The sequence below is a fragment of the Medicago sativa genome, chromosome 1 (assembly GCF_051527215.1).
Source record: "Medicago sativa cultivar Bolivia chromosome 1, Bolivia_mono, whole genome shotgun sequence".
NCBI lineage: Eukaryota > Viridiplantae > Streptophyta > Magnoliopsida > Fabales > Fabaceae > Medicago > Medicago sativa.
The window spans coordinates 58,697,687-58,716,471 of NC_140749.1; the positions used below are offsets into that span (position 1 = coordinate 58,697,687).

Consider the following 18,785-nt stretch of genomic DNA (forward strand, 5'->3'; position numbering starts at 1 on the left):
AGAAAAATATACCAATTTGAGAAATTGGGAGGTACATCATGGGTCACGTATGACTAATAGAATCAAGATAATAAGTAAATTTCTAATTATAAAAGAAATGATTACCGATAAAAATATTGTGATTACTATAAAATAATCATTCATGAACATCTAACATATTTTAAATCGCTGATATGTCGACATTCGTGTCAAGCATTGGTTAGAAATCCGCCTAAATCTTTTTATAGGTCCACAAAATTGATGCTATTAAAGTTTATGAATCATATTATTATATAGTTAATATCACGTGGATATGATTTTCGTTGAAAATCTCTTTATGTGTTATAAAAACATAATAATTTACTTCGAAAGAGAAATGAAAAGCGGCGAGTTTGACAAAATCGCGGTGGCACCACGATTTTGTTGCAGCTCTCTAGCTTTAGACTCTTTCTATTGGGACCTTTGGTTTGTCAACTTGTTTGCAGGGTTTTGAGAAAACATTTTATGAGCTCGATCTAGACAGAAAAATTAAGGTTCTTTATGTGTCTACGACTGTATGAGACAGTTTTTTAGGACAAATCAACTAAATTTTACAATTCTCCGCAATATCAAGCATTGAGACCGTTGTTGTGATTTACAATCATGATGTATGTAGATAAGAGCCCGAATAGTTAGTTTCCGTGAAAATGATATTGTTGTAATTGGGTTAGGGCATCATGATGTAATAGATTCATCATGCTAGTTTTCTTCTTGGAAAATAGAGCTGATCAATTGCAGACTTAACTAACCAAGAACTTTAGATATTAAAATTGAAACTTCAAAAAGTTGAATACGCATTGAATAATGCAAACTTTATTAAAAATAAAGGGAGAATAAGTACAGACAAGACAAAAACAACAAAGCAAACGACATCGTATATAGATACCCAAACGAACACCCATATACACCGTACATCAAATAAAATTGAGATAAACCAACCAAAGACATGCTACTCACATCTAAACCCCTTCAAAATAACCACCAAACTGACCAAAAATCATGTAGAGAAACTTTGCTATAGTTGTGAATAATGAATATTATATTGCAATTTTCTTCATGCTTATGTAAGTTGAAGTCACAAAACCAAAATTGGTGAATAAAGTATTGCCAATGCCAAGTTCTTCTAGGAGTTAGAAACAAAAGTGCCAACATATCCAAATGCTAGGATGAAGAAAGCAATAGCTTGCATGTATAAGAATATGAAGAATTGATTTTTCCCATGCATAAGATCATAGCAACCACAAAATAGAAGGTAGAATCCAACAAAAAGTTCTGACAGGTGAATCCTAATGATTGAACACAAACAAAACAATATGTAGATAGGTAAGTACTTAAATATAACTACAAAAAATGAATTATTAAATACTATAAGAAATACTCCATCTGGTTTTAAATATAAGAAGAAAAAAAACAATGGACTAAAATACAAAGATTTTTTTGCTTATATTTGTTGAGACCATAAGAGTAATATTTTACATGTATTTTTACCTGTCTACAATCTTAAATCGAAGCTTTTTGAGTTCTTTACCACCATCTTTACCCTTGAGAGCATCTCCAAGTTTTTCGGTGACAATCCATTCATTCACTCTACTAGTCTCTAGTAGACCAACAATTGTTGCCTTTGTTCGATGTAGAGCTATGGTATTTTCAAAGAGAACCCAAAAGATAACTAAATAAAATGACCTGAAAGAGAAACAAATTGAGTAACTTCGTTGAGGTTCTAATTGCAAAACAAGTTCATATAATCTAAACTCAACTTTTGTTTATGAAATTCGACCGTGAGAACATCTCCAATTGAATTACTTATTAAGTTTTCAATTATCTTGACCAATCAAACAAAACTTTCATTTTTTTTTCTTACTAGAGCTGATCTAGGAGGCACATTGGGTTCCTTAAAATAAACAATGTTTTTTTCTTGACAAAAAAAAAAATAAACAATGTTATTTACGTAAGAAACATGGGTACTAATATTATTTCTTTTTAGATTAATTTTTATGCACTAACAATGTTTTTACATATGATTTATAATATATTTGTTTCTAAAATATCTCGTCAAATATCTACGCGATGTGATTTATTTAGTTGTATGTGTGAAAAAATTACGTTGATAATATTTTATACAAATGACATCTACAACTTTTACTAGTAGAATTTATCTAAGCTCAGGTCGTGTTGAGTTTGAACTTTTAAGTGTGCTTCTTTTAAGGTCTCACATTCGAATCCCTCCTATGACAATTTTCTACTAATATGCATCCTATAACAAGTTAAGTCAATCCATTAGCCCACATATTCCATATTAGTTGGTTCTGACATAAAATGTGATGTTCAATATCAAGCAGGCGTGCTCAATTTGGTCCATATATGTAGTTGGGCACACCATGTCATAAAAACCTAGGTTGGCCTGGTCTATTTGACAACTCTTCATAGTTGCTTTTGAGTATGTATACATATCTATCTACCATTGTTACTAAATTTGAGAATTGATTTTATCTCCCTGCAAAAAGTTAGAAATCTCTAAGCTTTAGAATAGAATAGAATTAGGTTTTGGACTATAATTATTTTAAGACTGAAATCCAAACATAACTAAATGTAGTCAAACTATGTTTGACCAACCCAAACGTGATTTTGTAATGTGACTGTAAAACCAAACCTAGGTTGAGGCAAATAGATGAAATGAAAAGTTGAGTAAATAAAGACCTTGGTGTTCCAACAGCTTTTAGAAGAGTGATGATGGAAGGGACATAAACAGTTCCCCATTTAGGGACCACAACCTCAGGAACCATAACAGTTGCAGGTAACAATATGCAATAGAACACAAATGTGTGTATGTGGACCACAATCTTCCGAATAAAGAAAAAACTGTAAACAATATGTAGCTTCTTCAACAAAGACACTTTCTGCAATGGTAAAATTAAACAAGCACATTGATGAATTCAGATAATAAATTATATTATAATTGGCCAATATATTCATTAAAGGATCAACATGTTTTTACCTTGCTTGTGACAATCTCCATAACAATTTTTCTGAAAAGATTTGCTGGCCCACATGACCATCGATGTTGTTGGTACCTATAGGCCTTTAAAGTACTTGGTAATTCGTTTTTAACCTATAGATCAATTCATACCATATACCAAGAACACCATATATTAAAATAAAATCAATGTTACATCATATTTTGGTAACATAACAACAAGTAAAAGGTTTTGAAATTGGATTAAGAAAATGGAACCTGCAAATTGGAGAGGTATAAGAATTTCCATCCTTTGAGACTGGCACGTACAGCCAAATCCATGTCTTCAACGGTGGTTCTATCTTTCCATCCACCAGCTTCATTCAGAGCCGAAATTCTCCATACACCCGCAGTCCCTATATCATTTCATTTTGAATACCTTAAACATTATTGATGATAATGTAATGTAAATTATTCATCATGCCACATCCCAAGAGACCACAAGAAAACATGAAACTATAACTTCCATTATAATATACTACTTCCAGTTCCACTATTCTTTTTGAAAAGGAAAATTGATGATTTTTTTTTTAGGCATAAGATGAGGAGAAATCTCTAAGATGAGAATATTACCATTGAAGCCAAAGAAGGCGTAAGTGGAAGACCCCACTTCTTGTTCCACCTTAAAATGATAATCAAGTGACATTTGTTGCATCCTCGTCATCAAACATTCATTTGCATTCACTAAGAACATAGGGGGAAAACATACAAATTGTAAATCTCATCTACATACATTTAAAAAAAACACACACACACAAATTAAATATTTCAAAAAGAAACATAGTAGGTAAAATACATTTTTTTATTTTATTTTGTGGTCATCATATTCTTATATATTAGTGACCAACGATTATTGCATCTTTGTTTAGAATTATTCTACATGTATATTATTTTTATTATAATTCTCGTTATGTATCAGACCCACACACATATTATGTATTCGGGTTTCATATATTAAAGTTAATGCAATTCTTGAAGGAGAAAAAAAAAAACCGAAATTACCAAACTTCCAGCGAGCTTGAACGAGACCAAGCTCAGGATTATTGACAAGAAAAGGGATGGTTCGGCGAAGAAAATCAGGTTCTGGTTGAAAATCAGCATCAAATATGGCAACATATTCACATTGTAGGACATGACTATGTTTCATTCCTTCCTTTAGAGCACCAGCTTTGTACCCATTTCTATTGTCCCTAACTTCATACTTTATGTTCACACCTTTGCTTTCCCAGCTACGACATTCTATTTGTACTAACTCCTGCAAAAAATTTGGTTCACTTGTTACAATCACCTTTTACTGAAACTTTAATGTTAGAAACACCATCTTTCTAACACCTTTTGTAACACTCACCCTTTTATTAGGTAAAATTCACATGGCTTTCATCACAAAATGTGGGATCTAATTTCAAAGTGTGAGACTCACATGAGTTTCATCTAATAAAAGTGATTGTTAAAAGAGTGTTAGTAAGAGAGTGTCTATCTCATCACTAATCATGTCATTTACTATTAATAATTATTAACACCACTAAAAGAAGTTGAATTTTAGAACAAAAATAAAAAAAAAAATCGGCTAGGATTCAGTGGCGGAGCCAGAAATTTTGAATTGTGGGGGCAATGTATATATAAATCTGTAGTAAAGTCACCTTAAATAATTTAGAAACCCTATTCTAATTTTTAGTAGGGTCATCTTATATAGTTTAGACGTTGATGTACAACACTAATTTATAGGTCGATGTCAATTTGGAGTAATCATTTTAGTCTCTAAATGTGTGATGTGTTTTCACTAAAATATTTGAAATTTATCAAAACTGTGAACACCTCTTCAACTTGTTTTGTTATTCATTGTATATACCAAATTGATTAGTGAAAAATATATTTAAAAATTAAATCAACTAACTAAAGACACATTTAAAAATGAAAATGACTAACAAAAAATAAAGTTTGTTTTGTAATTTTAATAGAAAGATTGATAACTTATTTTGATTCGAAACCTCTTAAGTTTTTTCATAATATATAATTACATTATTATCATATATTAATTATTAAGAAAAATAAAACCAACATAAAAGATGTTGAGAGATGCAGAGCCAAACGTTTTTGTTTCCATAACTTCTGTAGAAAATGTTGATAAAACTTTTTTTAAGTAAATGTAATAAATGAATAAAGAAGTAAATAATATTTCTATTAGTGTATATTAGTGTATATGTATGTAATGTAGTATGCATGAAAACATATACGTGGAAAATTTAGTGTATATATATGATGCTATGGAATGTAATAGTAATATTCATGAAGATATATATGTAATGTAATATTTAGTGTATATATATATATGATGCTATGGAAAATATAGTGGGGGCACAAGCCCACAAAGACATATACGTGGCTCCGCCACTGCTAGGATTTTGATATTTATAACACTAGTTAGCAAGGAATTAATAAAATTTCAGCTCCTCCATCTCTAACAAGCCAGCTCTTGTTTTCTCTCTCTAGGTTTTCTCTTTAATTTTCTTCATTGAGGGGGTGATTTTAGGTCAATTTTTTACCTGAAATCACCCATGTTCATTTTTTTTTTCTCTTTATTTCAATCTAAATAAATGATTTCACATAGATTTAGGCAGCCACAAATCTAGGTATAGTAGATTGGGGGAAACTACCGCCACTACTCTTCCGATTATATTTGTTAAGTCTTTGATATTTTAATGATTGTACTCTCTTAAAATAATAAATCGCCCCCATTAAATGAAAATTTATACCATAAAAAAGAGTTTTGAGTGTGAGTTTTATAAAATCAAATGTGTAAATGCATTTGAGATGAAATTTTGAATAATTTCTACCATACTTTTTAAATATAAAGACACGAAAAGAACAATTTTAATTTATCGATGTTGACGAATCTTTAATTTTTCTATTATTTTACAAGATAGTGTTTGTAATCTCGAGTATTTTGCTTAATGATAATGATGTTATTGTTGTATCATTTTTGCACAGCTAAAAATTTTATATAAACATTTATCATATAAAATCTTGCCCCGACAAGTAACATTTCTGGATCCGTCAGAGTATTTAGGTTGTTTTTCTCTTCATGATTTTGTTGTCTGAGTGTTACGTTGTGTTGTTAGTTGTCTTGTGCGATGTTGTTTGATTTCTCGCGTTGTTGCGATGTTCATTTGGTTCCTATTGAAAACTCATTTATTCAATCAAAGATTGACGTGAACGTTGCATATCCGGAAACATGGCTATTGACTTGAATGTTATGAGTTTGTTTGCAGATTCATTCTATAAGTTTTTAGTGATGTTGAATGATGAACTATATCAATTTGAATAAATGAATATCGTTTTGTTTTTGTGAAGAAAAAAAAAGTTATCATACCAAATTATATATGCTTTTATATGTGACTCATATATGATTTTATATTAATAGTTCAACTTTTTTAAGTAGTGTTAATAATTATTAACATTGTGTTGCACACTACTACATTTTTTTTTTTTTGCCAAAACATGATTCTCTATTTTATATGAACATTGTGTTGAAAGATTTGACAATATCACTACCACCCAAAAGAAATAACTTATCTTGATCAAATTCAAGTTGTTTGTTTGGAAGTAGCCCACCTTTAGTAAGAAAATCAAAAATAAACTAAATGTCCTATTTTCGATTCAATGATTAATCCATAACGATCTTAAATAGTCTAAATTTTGGGAATACCTTACGATGTACATGGACGAAAGATTTTAATTTCAATGGGTTAAAAAAGAAAAAGAAAAACAAGAAAAGTTTTGTATAGCATGTATACCTTGATTGTTGGGTCAGTTGAATCATCAAGAATTTGTATAATGATTCTATCAGAAGGCCAAGAGAGTTCACATGCAGCACCAATTGATAGCTGATAAACCTGTAATTTGAACAACACACACATGTATATGAGTTAAAGTTGTGCTTTTAAAAATGAAAAGTCAACATTGAAAATTCACCTCTCTTTCATTGTACATTGGGATTTGGACAAGAACCATGGGATAATTGGAGTTTCCCAACTCAACATCATCTTCGATAGCCTCAAATTTATAACACTTCTCTGGTGTTCTTTTAAACAACTTCACATAACAAATGACAATTGCCATGTAAACTTTTTCAACCAACATTATCAATGACAAACCTAGGCACAAATACACTGTCCATCTCAACATTGGCACTATCAAAGGTTCTCTGATTTGCTTCCAAATAAACTCAAGTTGCATACCAACTCCTTCACTTGCTACTTGAAATGCCTCCATTTCTCAGGTGTGATTCAGGTTGTGCTACTTCAATATAAAATATTTATACACTGACAATTTTATCTGTGACGAGTACAACAGCTATAAAAAAATATATATATTTTTTTGATAAATATATATATATATATATATATATATATATATATATATATATATATATATATATATATATGTTATTCATATCTATCACCTCCTTCTGTTAAGTTTGCATATAAAAATATATAGGATAAAGATAATTTAAATATTTGTTGCTCAGAAAATTAAAAGGACAATTTATACCATGCTATACTAAAAACACAAAATGGCTAAATAAAATTAGTCCATGCAAAATATTTTAAATCTAATTATCTAAATTTAGTCTTTACAAAAAATTTATTCTGGAAATGGTATTTGCATTTCCTGTATGCAGATTGAATAGTATATTTAGCTATAAAAAACGAGACAAGCTCATTAATTGGCTGCCATTTTAGCATGGCCTAAACCTAAACGGAAAAAAAGTTGAGTCTAGCATGGCCTCAACGGTAAAAAAAGCGAGTCAAAAAAATAATCGGTTCGTTATTGAGAAAATTTTAAAATAAATTGGGGCTGATTTCCCTATTGGATTTTGAACTTACACAATACCGACATCTTCACGTCCTTAATAATTAGCGTAGCCACATGTTATCCAGGGTGTTCATGTGCGCCACCCCAACTTCATCTACTTTTTTTTTTCTTTTTGCAAAATTTTATTAATAATTAAGTATATCCACAAGACGAATATAGACTGACGAAACATAAACAACGTCGCAACAGACATCGTATATAGGCGAAACATAAAAAAATATAACATATACCTCGCATATTAAAACATCAATAAAGACACCTCCCAACTGATAACTACCACCAAAACAAAAAACTAACCACCAAAGTCAACTAAAAAAATTAACGCCAAACTCACACAATTGCAGAAAATCAAAGTTGAGACAACACCTCCAAAAACCTATCTCCAGCTACTCACACAAAAAAAACCACCAAAAAACCATCAAAACTGGCCTAAACCCATATAATAACACCAAACACTCTCTTTCCACAGTTGAGCCTAAATAAACACCCCAATAATACATATTCAAACACTCACTCAAATTCCACCACCACTGGACCTCCACTTCACCGGAGAAGACACCAAATCAATCCCAAATAACTTTAGTCTAGAAACTGATTTCCGGTCTCGAAGCAAAGGTGATCAACCCACAAACTCTAGAAACAAATCATTAAGGCATCCCTCGACTCTCAGACTACCAGAGAAGACACCATGACCAACCTAAAAACTAGACATTAACTCCTGATCTCGAAGAAAAAGTGATCGGCCCACCATAATCCATACAACAAATCCATGAGGCAGTCAATAGGTGGAGTGGTAGCGCAAACAGAACAAGATCATAAAATGACTCCGCTTCTGCGGTCCTTTAAGTTAGATGTTTATAACAGGTTAGTCCTTTAAGTTTTCTTGTTACCAATGAGTCTTTTAATTTTATTTTTTTTTTGTTACAAATTGAACATTTTAAGTTATATAATATATACATTGTCACCCATTTTTTTAGCCAATTTCTACTTTAAAAAATGATTGAGGTCGTAGGTCTAAAAATGTTTATAACATCAAACATGATTACTTACACACATATTCTTTTTGTTTTTTAATTCAAGCATAATTTTATAAATAAATGTTTCATCAATAATATTATAAGACTGAATAACACACTTATAAACCTTAATTTTGAGAGTTGTGGATGTGTATGGTGTACACTAGTGGTAAAGGTGTGCCCTTGATCTTGTTTTGCCCATTTTAACTTTTCAACTATATTATTTTAACTAAATATACCTTAAAAATGCACAATATGCAAGTGTTCAACAGAGTACCTGACGTAAAATCCAATAGTATGTACCATTATACCAACAATTATTTTAGGGTTAATAGGTCTTTGCCCCATGTAATATAGGGCACTTTTAGTTTAGCCCCCTATAAATTTTTTTTTTTGGAAAGTAAGAAGTTTTATTTTATAAAAAAATGTAAAATTCAGGAACTTAAAATATTTTGAAATTTTTGAAAATACTAAAAATATATTTCGAATTTTTTTAAAAAAAAGTTCAGATTTTTCTTTCGAAATTAAAGAGTTTGTTTTTTTATTTTTTATTCAAAAAATAAAAATATTGGAAAATATTTTCATAATTTAAAAAACATAACATTAGATCATGAAGAATAGAATTAAGGGCTTATTATTCAACATTATAACATGACTTATATACCGGTGTCAATCAATATCCATTGTATACTGCTATTCATGTAGATTATATTTTTGAATAAAATAAAATTTTGGAAATTAATTTTCAAAATCAAAATAATCAGATAATATTATATTTTTGAACGTTTTTATATATTTAATTTAATTCATATTTTTTATAATGTTTTCGAAAATTTCGATTTATATTAATTTTTTCCAGAATTTTTTCATTTTTTAAAATTTTTCCATATTTTTTTATTATTTATTAATTTTTCTAGAAATGTTTTCATTTTTATTAGTTTTTCCAGATTTTTTTCATTTTTATTAATTTTTCGAGAATTGTTTTTTTAATATTATTTTTTTTCATTTTTTAATCATATTTTTTCATTTTTCCAGAATTTTTTAATTTTTTCTAATTTTTTAATTTTATTAATTTTTCTAGAATTTATTTTAATATTTGAATTTACTCTTACCTATTTGTTATATGTGTTATTTGTATTGAATGCTGAGGGTAATTTTGAAAAGAGAAAAAATCAGTTCAAAAAAGTCAAATGGGGTTATTTTCTTTATATATTGTATAAATTATTAAAAAAATTATTAAACACATTCAAAATATTCTGACAAAATAACATAAATAGGAATCAAACCTATGTCATCGTATATTAAAAATTAAGTACTTTGCCGCTGAATGAGATCATGAGAATCTTTTCGGTATTTGCAACCTATAATAAATACGCCATCCGTTTCAAAATGAGTATCGTTTAAGGTTTTTACACACAAATTAAGAAATGTAATAATAATGTCAAAAGACATGAAAAATTTACTAAACTAGCCTTATTTACTATTGATATATTGATTTGGAAGTAGTGTACACTCAATTAATTAGAGGGTGCAATTGGAAGTAAAATAATAATTCTACATTGAAAAGTGCAAGTGACATTCATATTTTGAAACAATTTTTTTTTACTAAAACGACACTCGTATTGAAACGGATGGAGTAAAAGATTTCATAATAGAATTTTTTCCGTAAAGTATCTACTTCCTCCGTCTCAAAATAATTGTGTCATTTGCAATAAAATATTGTACCAAAATAATTGACCTATTTCACTTTTCAATGCAATATTAATTACCTTTTCCCAATTATACACTATAGTTAATACTACTTTTATTATTCTTAATTCAACATCTTCCACTTTACATTTATGATAATGGTGAATGCACCATTACTTGACAAAAAGACTAAAAATCATTTTTCTCTCTTTTACTTATACATTTTTTTTATATGTATGAAATGAACAAGAAGCTCGCATATTATGAGACGGAGTGAGCAATTTTTAGCAAACGTATTTGAAAATATATTTAAATTTTTAATTCTAATATTTGTCTTTATCATATAAATAACTGTATTTTTTTTTTTTTTTGGTTCAATAGCCTAGTGGCTAGATCACACACTTTTAAAGTGTGGAGAAGTGGGGAATCCGGGGTTCGAACCCCGGCCCCTGCAAACATTGTCCCTGGTAGCTACCAACTGAGCTACACTTACGGGACAACTGTATTTTTATCTCCACGCGCACATATATAATATTATAAGAAAAATTATCATTATTATTATTATATTATTTAGAAAAATTTGCACCACTATGCTAAGGTCCTGGCCAAGTCATTGGTCTTTATTGAAAAAAATATTAGAAGAAGGAACCCTATCTACCACTCCAATCTCTTCTTGTCCTTCGATTTGAGAATGAACCTACGTGCCACTCTCTAAATCGTGGGTTTTTTCTTCAATGCATGCACATGTTTTTGTTCTAATAGTAATGTTATGCATGTTTCATGTGGTGCTAAATGTAGCTTACTCTTTTTTTTTTTTTTTGTTACACGAAATGTAGCTTACTTTGAAATAGTAGAAGCAGCACGGAACAAAATGTTGTTGAAATATATTATTTTATACCAACACGACAGTTGTATGAGTACAAATATTAATCACAATATTTGTCAAGGTATTAATGGAAGCACACGATTCTGGTTAGCCCATGTGTTTTTAGGGAGGGATAGAGAAATTATCTTGAAAATTGGTAAATAAATAAACTGTCCATCTCAGCATTGGCACTCTCAAAGGTTTTCTGATTTTATACCAACTACTTCACTTGCTACTTGAAACGCCTCCATTTCTCAGGTGTGATTCAGGTTTTGCTACTTCAATATAAAATATTTATACACAGACGATTTTATATGTCACGAGTTCAACAGTTATAATATAAAATATATATGTTATTTTATTTGGCGAAATAAAATATATATGTTATTCATATATATCACCTCCTTCTGTTAATTTTGCATATAAAAAAAATATAGGATAAAGATAATTTAAATATTTGTTGCTCAGAAAATTAAAAGGACAATTTATACCATGCTATACTAAAAACACAAGATGGTTAAATATAGTTTTTAGTCCATGCAAAATATTCTTTGATCTAATTATCTAAATTTAGTCTTTACAAAAAAAAAAAAAAAACTTCTGGGAATAGTATTTGCAGTTTCTTTATGCAGATTGAATAGATCAAAATTCAAAGACAATAATTGCAGCGTGGAGTCGTAAGTTGTATCTTTAGCTCCTTCAAAAAAAGTATTGTATCTTGAGCTATAAAAAAACGGGACAAGCTCATTAATTAGCTTGAACGGTAAAAGAGCAAGTCAAAAAAAAAAACAAAAAAATGGGATCTATATTGAATTTTTTTAAAAATGGATGTTGGGGGGGGGGGGGGGGGGGGGGGGGGCTGGCTACCCTATTGGATTTTGAACCGGCACAATACCAACATCTTCACGTCCTATTGAAAAAACATTAGTAGAAGGAACATATCTACCAGTCCAATTTCTTCTTCTCCTTCAATTTGAGAATTGAGAATGAACCTATCTACCATTCTCCAAAGTAAGTTTTTTCTTCAGTGGATTAAATGCACGCACATGTTTTTGTTCTAGTGATAGCTATTTTATGCATGTGTCATGTGTTCCTCAATGTACCTTACTTTTATACCAATAAGATAGGAAGATGCATTGTTATATGTATGGGCCGAGGTTCGAACCCCAGACACCCAATTTATTCACCTTGAAAAAGGTGACTTATAGCCACTAGGCTACTTGACCCAAAAAAAATCACATGTTAAAATGAATAAATACGATGTTTGGAGTTCGAACCCTAACTCCTACATATATCATATCCACAATGAAATAAATATGGTATCAATGGAAGCACATGTAAGCCCATGTGTTTTATAGGGCAGATAGAGAAATTCTCTTGAAGAATTGGTAAGCAAATATTTATTGGTTTATATGTACTTTTGTTACCCGTAATTTCTTTTTTCTGATGTTTTGATACCCCTATTTTACAATTCAATTTTTTCATCCCCTATTTTAGTTTTTCTGACTTTTGATCTATGATGACAAATTACTAGCAAGTGTACTAGTATATCAATAAGTAGTAATATTTATAAAAGAGTTCGTCTCTATATGGATTGTTTAGTTTCAACTTCACGACTGTGATTATAATTAGGGTATTTGAAGTAAAATGGGGGGTTTGTACTTGTTAATATGATTAGTTTTGATTTTTATAAGAGAGTGAGAAAGCGACTAGGTCATGTTAAATTTTTCGTTCGTGGATTATCTGAGTAACTACAAACTATGAATATAGTACTACTGATTACTTGATTTCAATATCTTTGATCAAAATAGTTAGGCCAATGTCTTGGTCACTAACACTCTTTAATTGGTCACACTCCCTAATGTCTTAGGTGATCCCTAACCAATTTGAAGATTTAAGAACGCCAAATTAAGTAACAATTATTAATAGTTTATGTATAAATCTAATCAATAACTAAATGGTTAAACTAGGTCAAGCCAACAAAGTTGTGGTTAGTAATCATTGTGCTTAATATTTGATTTATGGACCAAAGTTAGGATTAGTACTCATTGATCATACATAAAGTATTAAGAACGGATTAACCAAATGAAATAAGAAAGTAATTGATTGAATATTTATAGAATCATTTAAAGTTACATGAACAAATAATTACAGGGAAGTTTCCATTTCATGACCTAACCTAGAGAGGATTTAGATACTCATGATTTCTAAACACATATAATTATACATGAATAAACATGAGAAAAGGATTACCATTTGATGATTACTTGGCTCTCGAATGGCTATGGCCTCTCCAATCCTTCAGGAATTGTGTGTATGCATTCGTCTACTCATCAAAAATATATTTTTCAACAGACCTAGGGGTTCAATATTTATAGGTGTTCATTTCCCTAAGTTTTAGGGAAATTGTTTTGCGATGCGGTCCTTTTACTCGCAATGCAAGATAAGCCGAGAGCACTGATAAGTGCTCAAAAGTAATATATTTCATGTGGAAAAAGAGGCATTTTTAGTGACTTGTTATGCAAGTTATCTACGGAAAAGCAATCAATTGTTGTAATTATACCATTTATGCTTTATATGCCTAATTCTACCCAATTTATGCAGGAAATGACAAGCAAGGACCAAAACTCAATTGTGTGAACCAAGCAAATCTCGCTTACGCGAGGTCATCTCGCTTACGCGAGATTCTTCCAGGGAGAAACTAAACATTCGCTTCCAACTCGCTTCCAGGTCGCTTGTGCAATCTTAGAAACTCGCTTACGCGAGATCATCTCGCTTACGCGAGATTTCTCCAGGGATCAGATGAGCATCTCGCTTTCCATCTCGCTTCCATGTCGCTCAAGCAGGATTCTAAGGCGGTTTAAGTTTCAAGCAACCTCGCTTACGCGAGGTCTAACTCGCTTACGCGAGATGCAACTTCATCAAGGAGCAGGGCTACGTGGCAAGACTTCATTGGCCATGATTGGATATTTAGGCTTCTCGCTTGAGCGAGATGTATCTCGCTTAAGCGAGATTACACGTTTTTAGCCCATTTAAATACAAGTTTTCCCTCTCTCTAGGACTATTCACTATTCCATTGAAACATTTTATACATTTCTAGAGAGAGGTTAGAGCTATTTCAAAGAGAGAAACACAAAGCAAGTGATTAAGGAGTAGATTCAACCCTAGATTCATTGAGACATCAAGGATCTTGGCATGGAATCTTCATCTTTCCTTCCTTCCTTGCATTAGTTTACATGTCTATATGTAACTATCACCTTCTATGTAGTATTGAGGTAACAATCAAGCTATTATGTAATCTTTTGATCTTTTAATATATAAGGTTCTAGCTTAATGATTCAATATTGTTGTTATTCTTGCTTTAATGCTTTCAAAGAGATTCAAGATGATTTGGACACAAACCCTTGAATCTAGAACTAGAATAACAATCTATCTTATGTTATATCACTCTTGACAAGTTTGTAAACCTTTGATAATTACTTTTAATCAAGCTTTTAATGCTTTCGGATACTTAATCAGGCTGGACACGGTCGATTAAGTTATCCGATCGACTTTGTTATCGTTTAAGGAATTTGGACACGAATGTTTAAACGATAACCTAGAAATAACGATGTCGCTTTGGACACGAAGGATATTGTAGAAATGATTGTAATAATATTGGTTATAAAGCTAGAGTCTGTTAATCGATCAAGAGATTGCTGTTGTTATGCTTGCTCGTTATCTTATACCGCAAGCGAAATAGTTCGATCCCCTCTCGTTTTTACTTTAGTGTCAAATATGGATATAGTGTTACAAACAAACAAATTATATCCAAACCCTTAATGTGAACGATTGTGTACATGCTTATGATTAACGTAACTCCCTGTGGAAACGATCCTATATATACTCACGTGTACATAGTTATATGACGTGTAGGAAAAATCTTACACCAAAATGGCGCCGTTGCCGGGGAGTAACGGAAATTTTTATCATAAGTATTGAAACAATTTTGTCATGTTAAGTCAATTTTGCACAAAATTCTTTCATGCATATACTTATACACTTATGTCATTCATTATTTTTTATGCTAACCACCTGGTATAGTCTTGGTGAACTTTGTTTATGCGAGGTACCGTTGATAAGGAAGACCTACAATTTGATCCTGAAATTGAGAAAACTGCTAGGTTACTTAGAAAGCAAGCAAAGGAAGCTAGGAGATTAGCCAGGCTGGCTCAGCCGGAATCTTTACTTTTTATTCCTTCTCCGTCAGGATCGGTGCATACTATATCACTAGGTGATTCTTCATCACATTCTTCTGCACATTCATCTCCGAGGAGTGATCCAGAAGTAGTCATGGCTAATGAAGATGAGAATGCTCTACCTATGTGGGTTAGTCCGAGGAGGCTAGCTAATCTTGGCAACCGTAATGCCAAATCTTTTGAGCTGAAGTCTGGGTTGATAAACTTGATAACTCATAACCAGTTTACCGGTATGGATCATGAGGATCCATATAGACATCTTACCAACTTCTATGTTACCGCCGGTACACTTGGTATGAAAGAAGATGAGGAAGAGGGTGTGTTTGTGCAATTGTTTCCTCATTCTTTGATCGGGAAGGCTAAGGAGTGGTATCTTGATCAACCAACTTCTTTGATGGAAAATTGGGGTGAGCTAGAGAAAGCATTTCAAGAAAGGTTCTTTCCGGAAGATAGGCATCTTGAGGCTAAAACTTCAATTACAACTTTTGCTCAAGGCCAAAGTGAGACTCTTTGTGAAGCTTGGGAGCGCTATAAATCATTGCTAAGGAATTGTCCAAAGCATGGTTTTGATAGCCAAATGCAACTATATCTTTTTCGTCAAGGGCTTCAAGACATGTCCAAGACGATGCTAGATGCAAGTGCTGGAGGTTCTATTGCTTTGAAAAACCCAGCTGAAGCTGTCAGAATCATTAACCAAATGGCGCTCAACACAAGAAAATCTTCTCACAATCGGAATCCTAATCAAAGGAAAGCCGGTATCCTTGAGCTTGAAGCAAATGATGCGGTCTTAGCTCAAAATAAGCTTCTCACTCAACAATTAGAAGCTATGCAAAAGGAGATGAAAGCTATGCCTAAACAAATTCTTGAATCTCTCAAGCAAGAAGGAGGAACCGCTCAAGTCTTTACTTGTGGACTTTGTACGGGGGATCATCCCACCGGCTATTGTCCCGAGCCCGGTTCTTTTGAAGGGGAAGAGGTCAACTATGTGGGAAACCAACAAAGGCCTAACCAATCACAACAAGCCGGAACCTCACAACAAAATCCGGGTACTTCCAACTTCCAAGGAAGGTATCCGGCCAACCAAAACCAACAAAGACCTTGGAGAACACCGTACAATAATAACTATCAATATCCACCATCAAACTACTACCAACAACCTTACCAACAACCATTCAATAATCAATACCAAAATCCACCACCAAATAACCCCCAACAACCGAATAATTCCCAAAGCACCGAGGAGGTCTTGAAACAATTCATGCAAGTGTCCATGGCTAACCAGAAAAACACCGACGCGTCCATCAAAGGCCTTGAAACGCAAGTTGGTCAGTTAGCTCAACAAATGGCTCAAGGTCCTCCGCAAGGTGGAGCTTTCACCGCTAACACTCAACCAAATCCTAAGGAGCACAACAAGGCATAGCAGTCAAAAGCTATAGCTACAAGGAGTGGGAGAGTAGTAGGTATAGGGGTAGGTGATGATATTGTTGTTGAGGAAAAGGATGATGAAGTTGTCAATAAGGAGGACAAAGAGGAGTTCGAGGAGGATAGTGTAGAGATAGAGGAGGAAGTGTATATAAAGAATAAAGAAGCATTAGTTGAAAAAGAAAAAAATCAAAAAAGAGATCTAGAGTTACAAGAGGAGATGGAGAGGAAGAATAAAGATGTGGGGAGAGATAAAGGGAAGAAACAAGTAGTTGAGAAGCAAGTGGTGGCTCAACGCTTACCATACCCACATGCTCCATCGAAGAAAGACAAAGAGCGGCAATACGCAAGGTTTCTTGAACTCTTCAAGAAGTTGCAAATTGATATACCATTCTCGGAAGCCTTGGAGCAAATGCCGGTCTATGCAAAGTTCATGAAAGATATCCTTTCCAAGAAAAGAAGAATCAACGATGAAGAGACGATCCAAATCGATGCCAATTGTAGTGCTATTATTCAAAGAACAATGCCAAAGAAAGAGCAAGATCCGGGAAGAGTCACTCTACCGGTAGCTATTGGCACAACACATGTAGGTAAAGCACTACTTGATCTTGGATCAAGCATCAATCTCATGCCTTTGTCCGTTGCCAAAAGAGTTGGTGACCTTTGTATAAAGCGGACTAGGATGATGTTGCAATTGGCCGACAAATCCTTTGCAAAACCACTAGGTATGGCCGAAGATGTTCTTGTAAAAGTGGACAAATTTATTTTTCCGGCTGATTTTGTGGTTATGGATGTCGAAGAAGATGAGGATGTGCCTATCTTAATGGGAAGGAATTTCATGCAAACGGCTCGGATGATGATTGATCTTGATGATAATATCATGAAGGTCAAGGTAAATGATGAAGAGGTTACCTTCAACATCCGAGAAGCTTTGAAGTACTCGAAAGACAAGGGTGCATGTTTCAAAATGGATGCAACCGAAGAAGTCATCTTGACTACTCGGAAGCAAATGCACAATAGAACACCCCTTGAGAGTGCTTTGGTGGACGCACTCAATGCTATTGATGAAGACGAAGCAAGTGCCATTGAAGAGTGTTTAAAGGAGCTAGATTCCTTGAAGGAGGTTCTTCCTAATCAAGCCATACTTGAAGATTTGAAAGAAGAATCCAAGGAAGAAGCCAAAGTTGATGACACCAAGGTAGAATTAAAAGTTTTACCATCTAATTTGAAATATGTTTTTCTTGAGAAAGATGGTACAAAACCGGTGATCATTAGTAGCTCCTTGTCCATCGATGAAGAAACAAAGTTGGTAGAGGTTCTCAAGGCCAACAAGGAAGCAATAGGGTGGAAGCTATCCGACTTGAAAGGGATAAGTCCATCTTATTGTATGCACAAGATCATGATGGAAGAAAACTTTAAACCGGTAGCACAACCGCAACGCCGCTTGAATCCAAACATGAAAGAGGTGGTGCGAAAGGAAGTAGTGAAGTTGCTTGAAGCCGGCATGATCTATCCTATCTCGGATAGTGCTTGGGTAAGCCCGGTTCAAGTAGTTCCCAAGAAAGGAGGAATGACGGTGATCACAAATGATAAAGATGAGTTGATCCCAACTAGAACCGTCACCGGATGGAGGATGTGTATAGATTATA

General features: G+C 32.6%; 1 protein-coding gene across 1 annotated transcript; it reads right to left on the minus strand.

The window, feature by feature from the left end:
- Positions 1-804: 804 nt before the first annotated feature.
- LOC146955817 (glucomannan 4-beta-mannosyltransferase 9-like) lies at positions 805-7,365 on the minus strand. The gene is made up of 9 exons (XM_085724010.1): positions 7,004-7,365; positions 6,826-6,924; positions 4,034-4,286; positions 3,605-3,715; positions 3,251-3,387; positions 3,014-3,127; positions 2,716-2,915; positions 1,507-1,701; positions 805-1,304 (listed from the first exon to the last, which is right to left on the minus strand). Exons 1-9 carry the CDS (start codon positions 7,301-7,303, stop codon positions 1,142-1,144), a joined length of 1,572 nt encoding a protein of 523 aa, XP_085580136.1. The 5' UTR covers positions 7,304-7,365; the 3' UTR covers positions 805-1,141.
- Between the last annotated feature and the right edge of the window lie 11,420 nt (positions 7,366-18,785).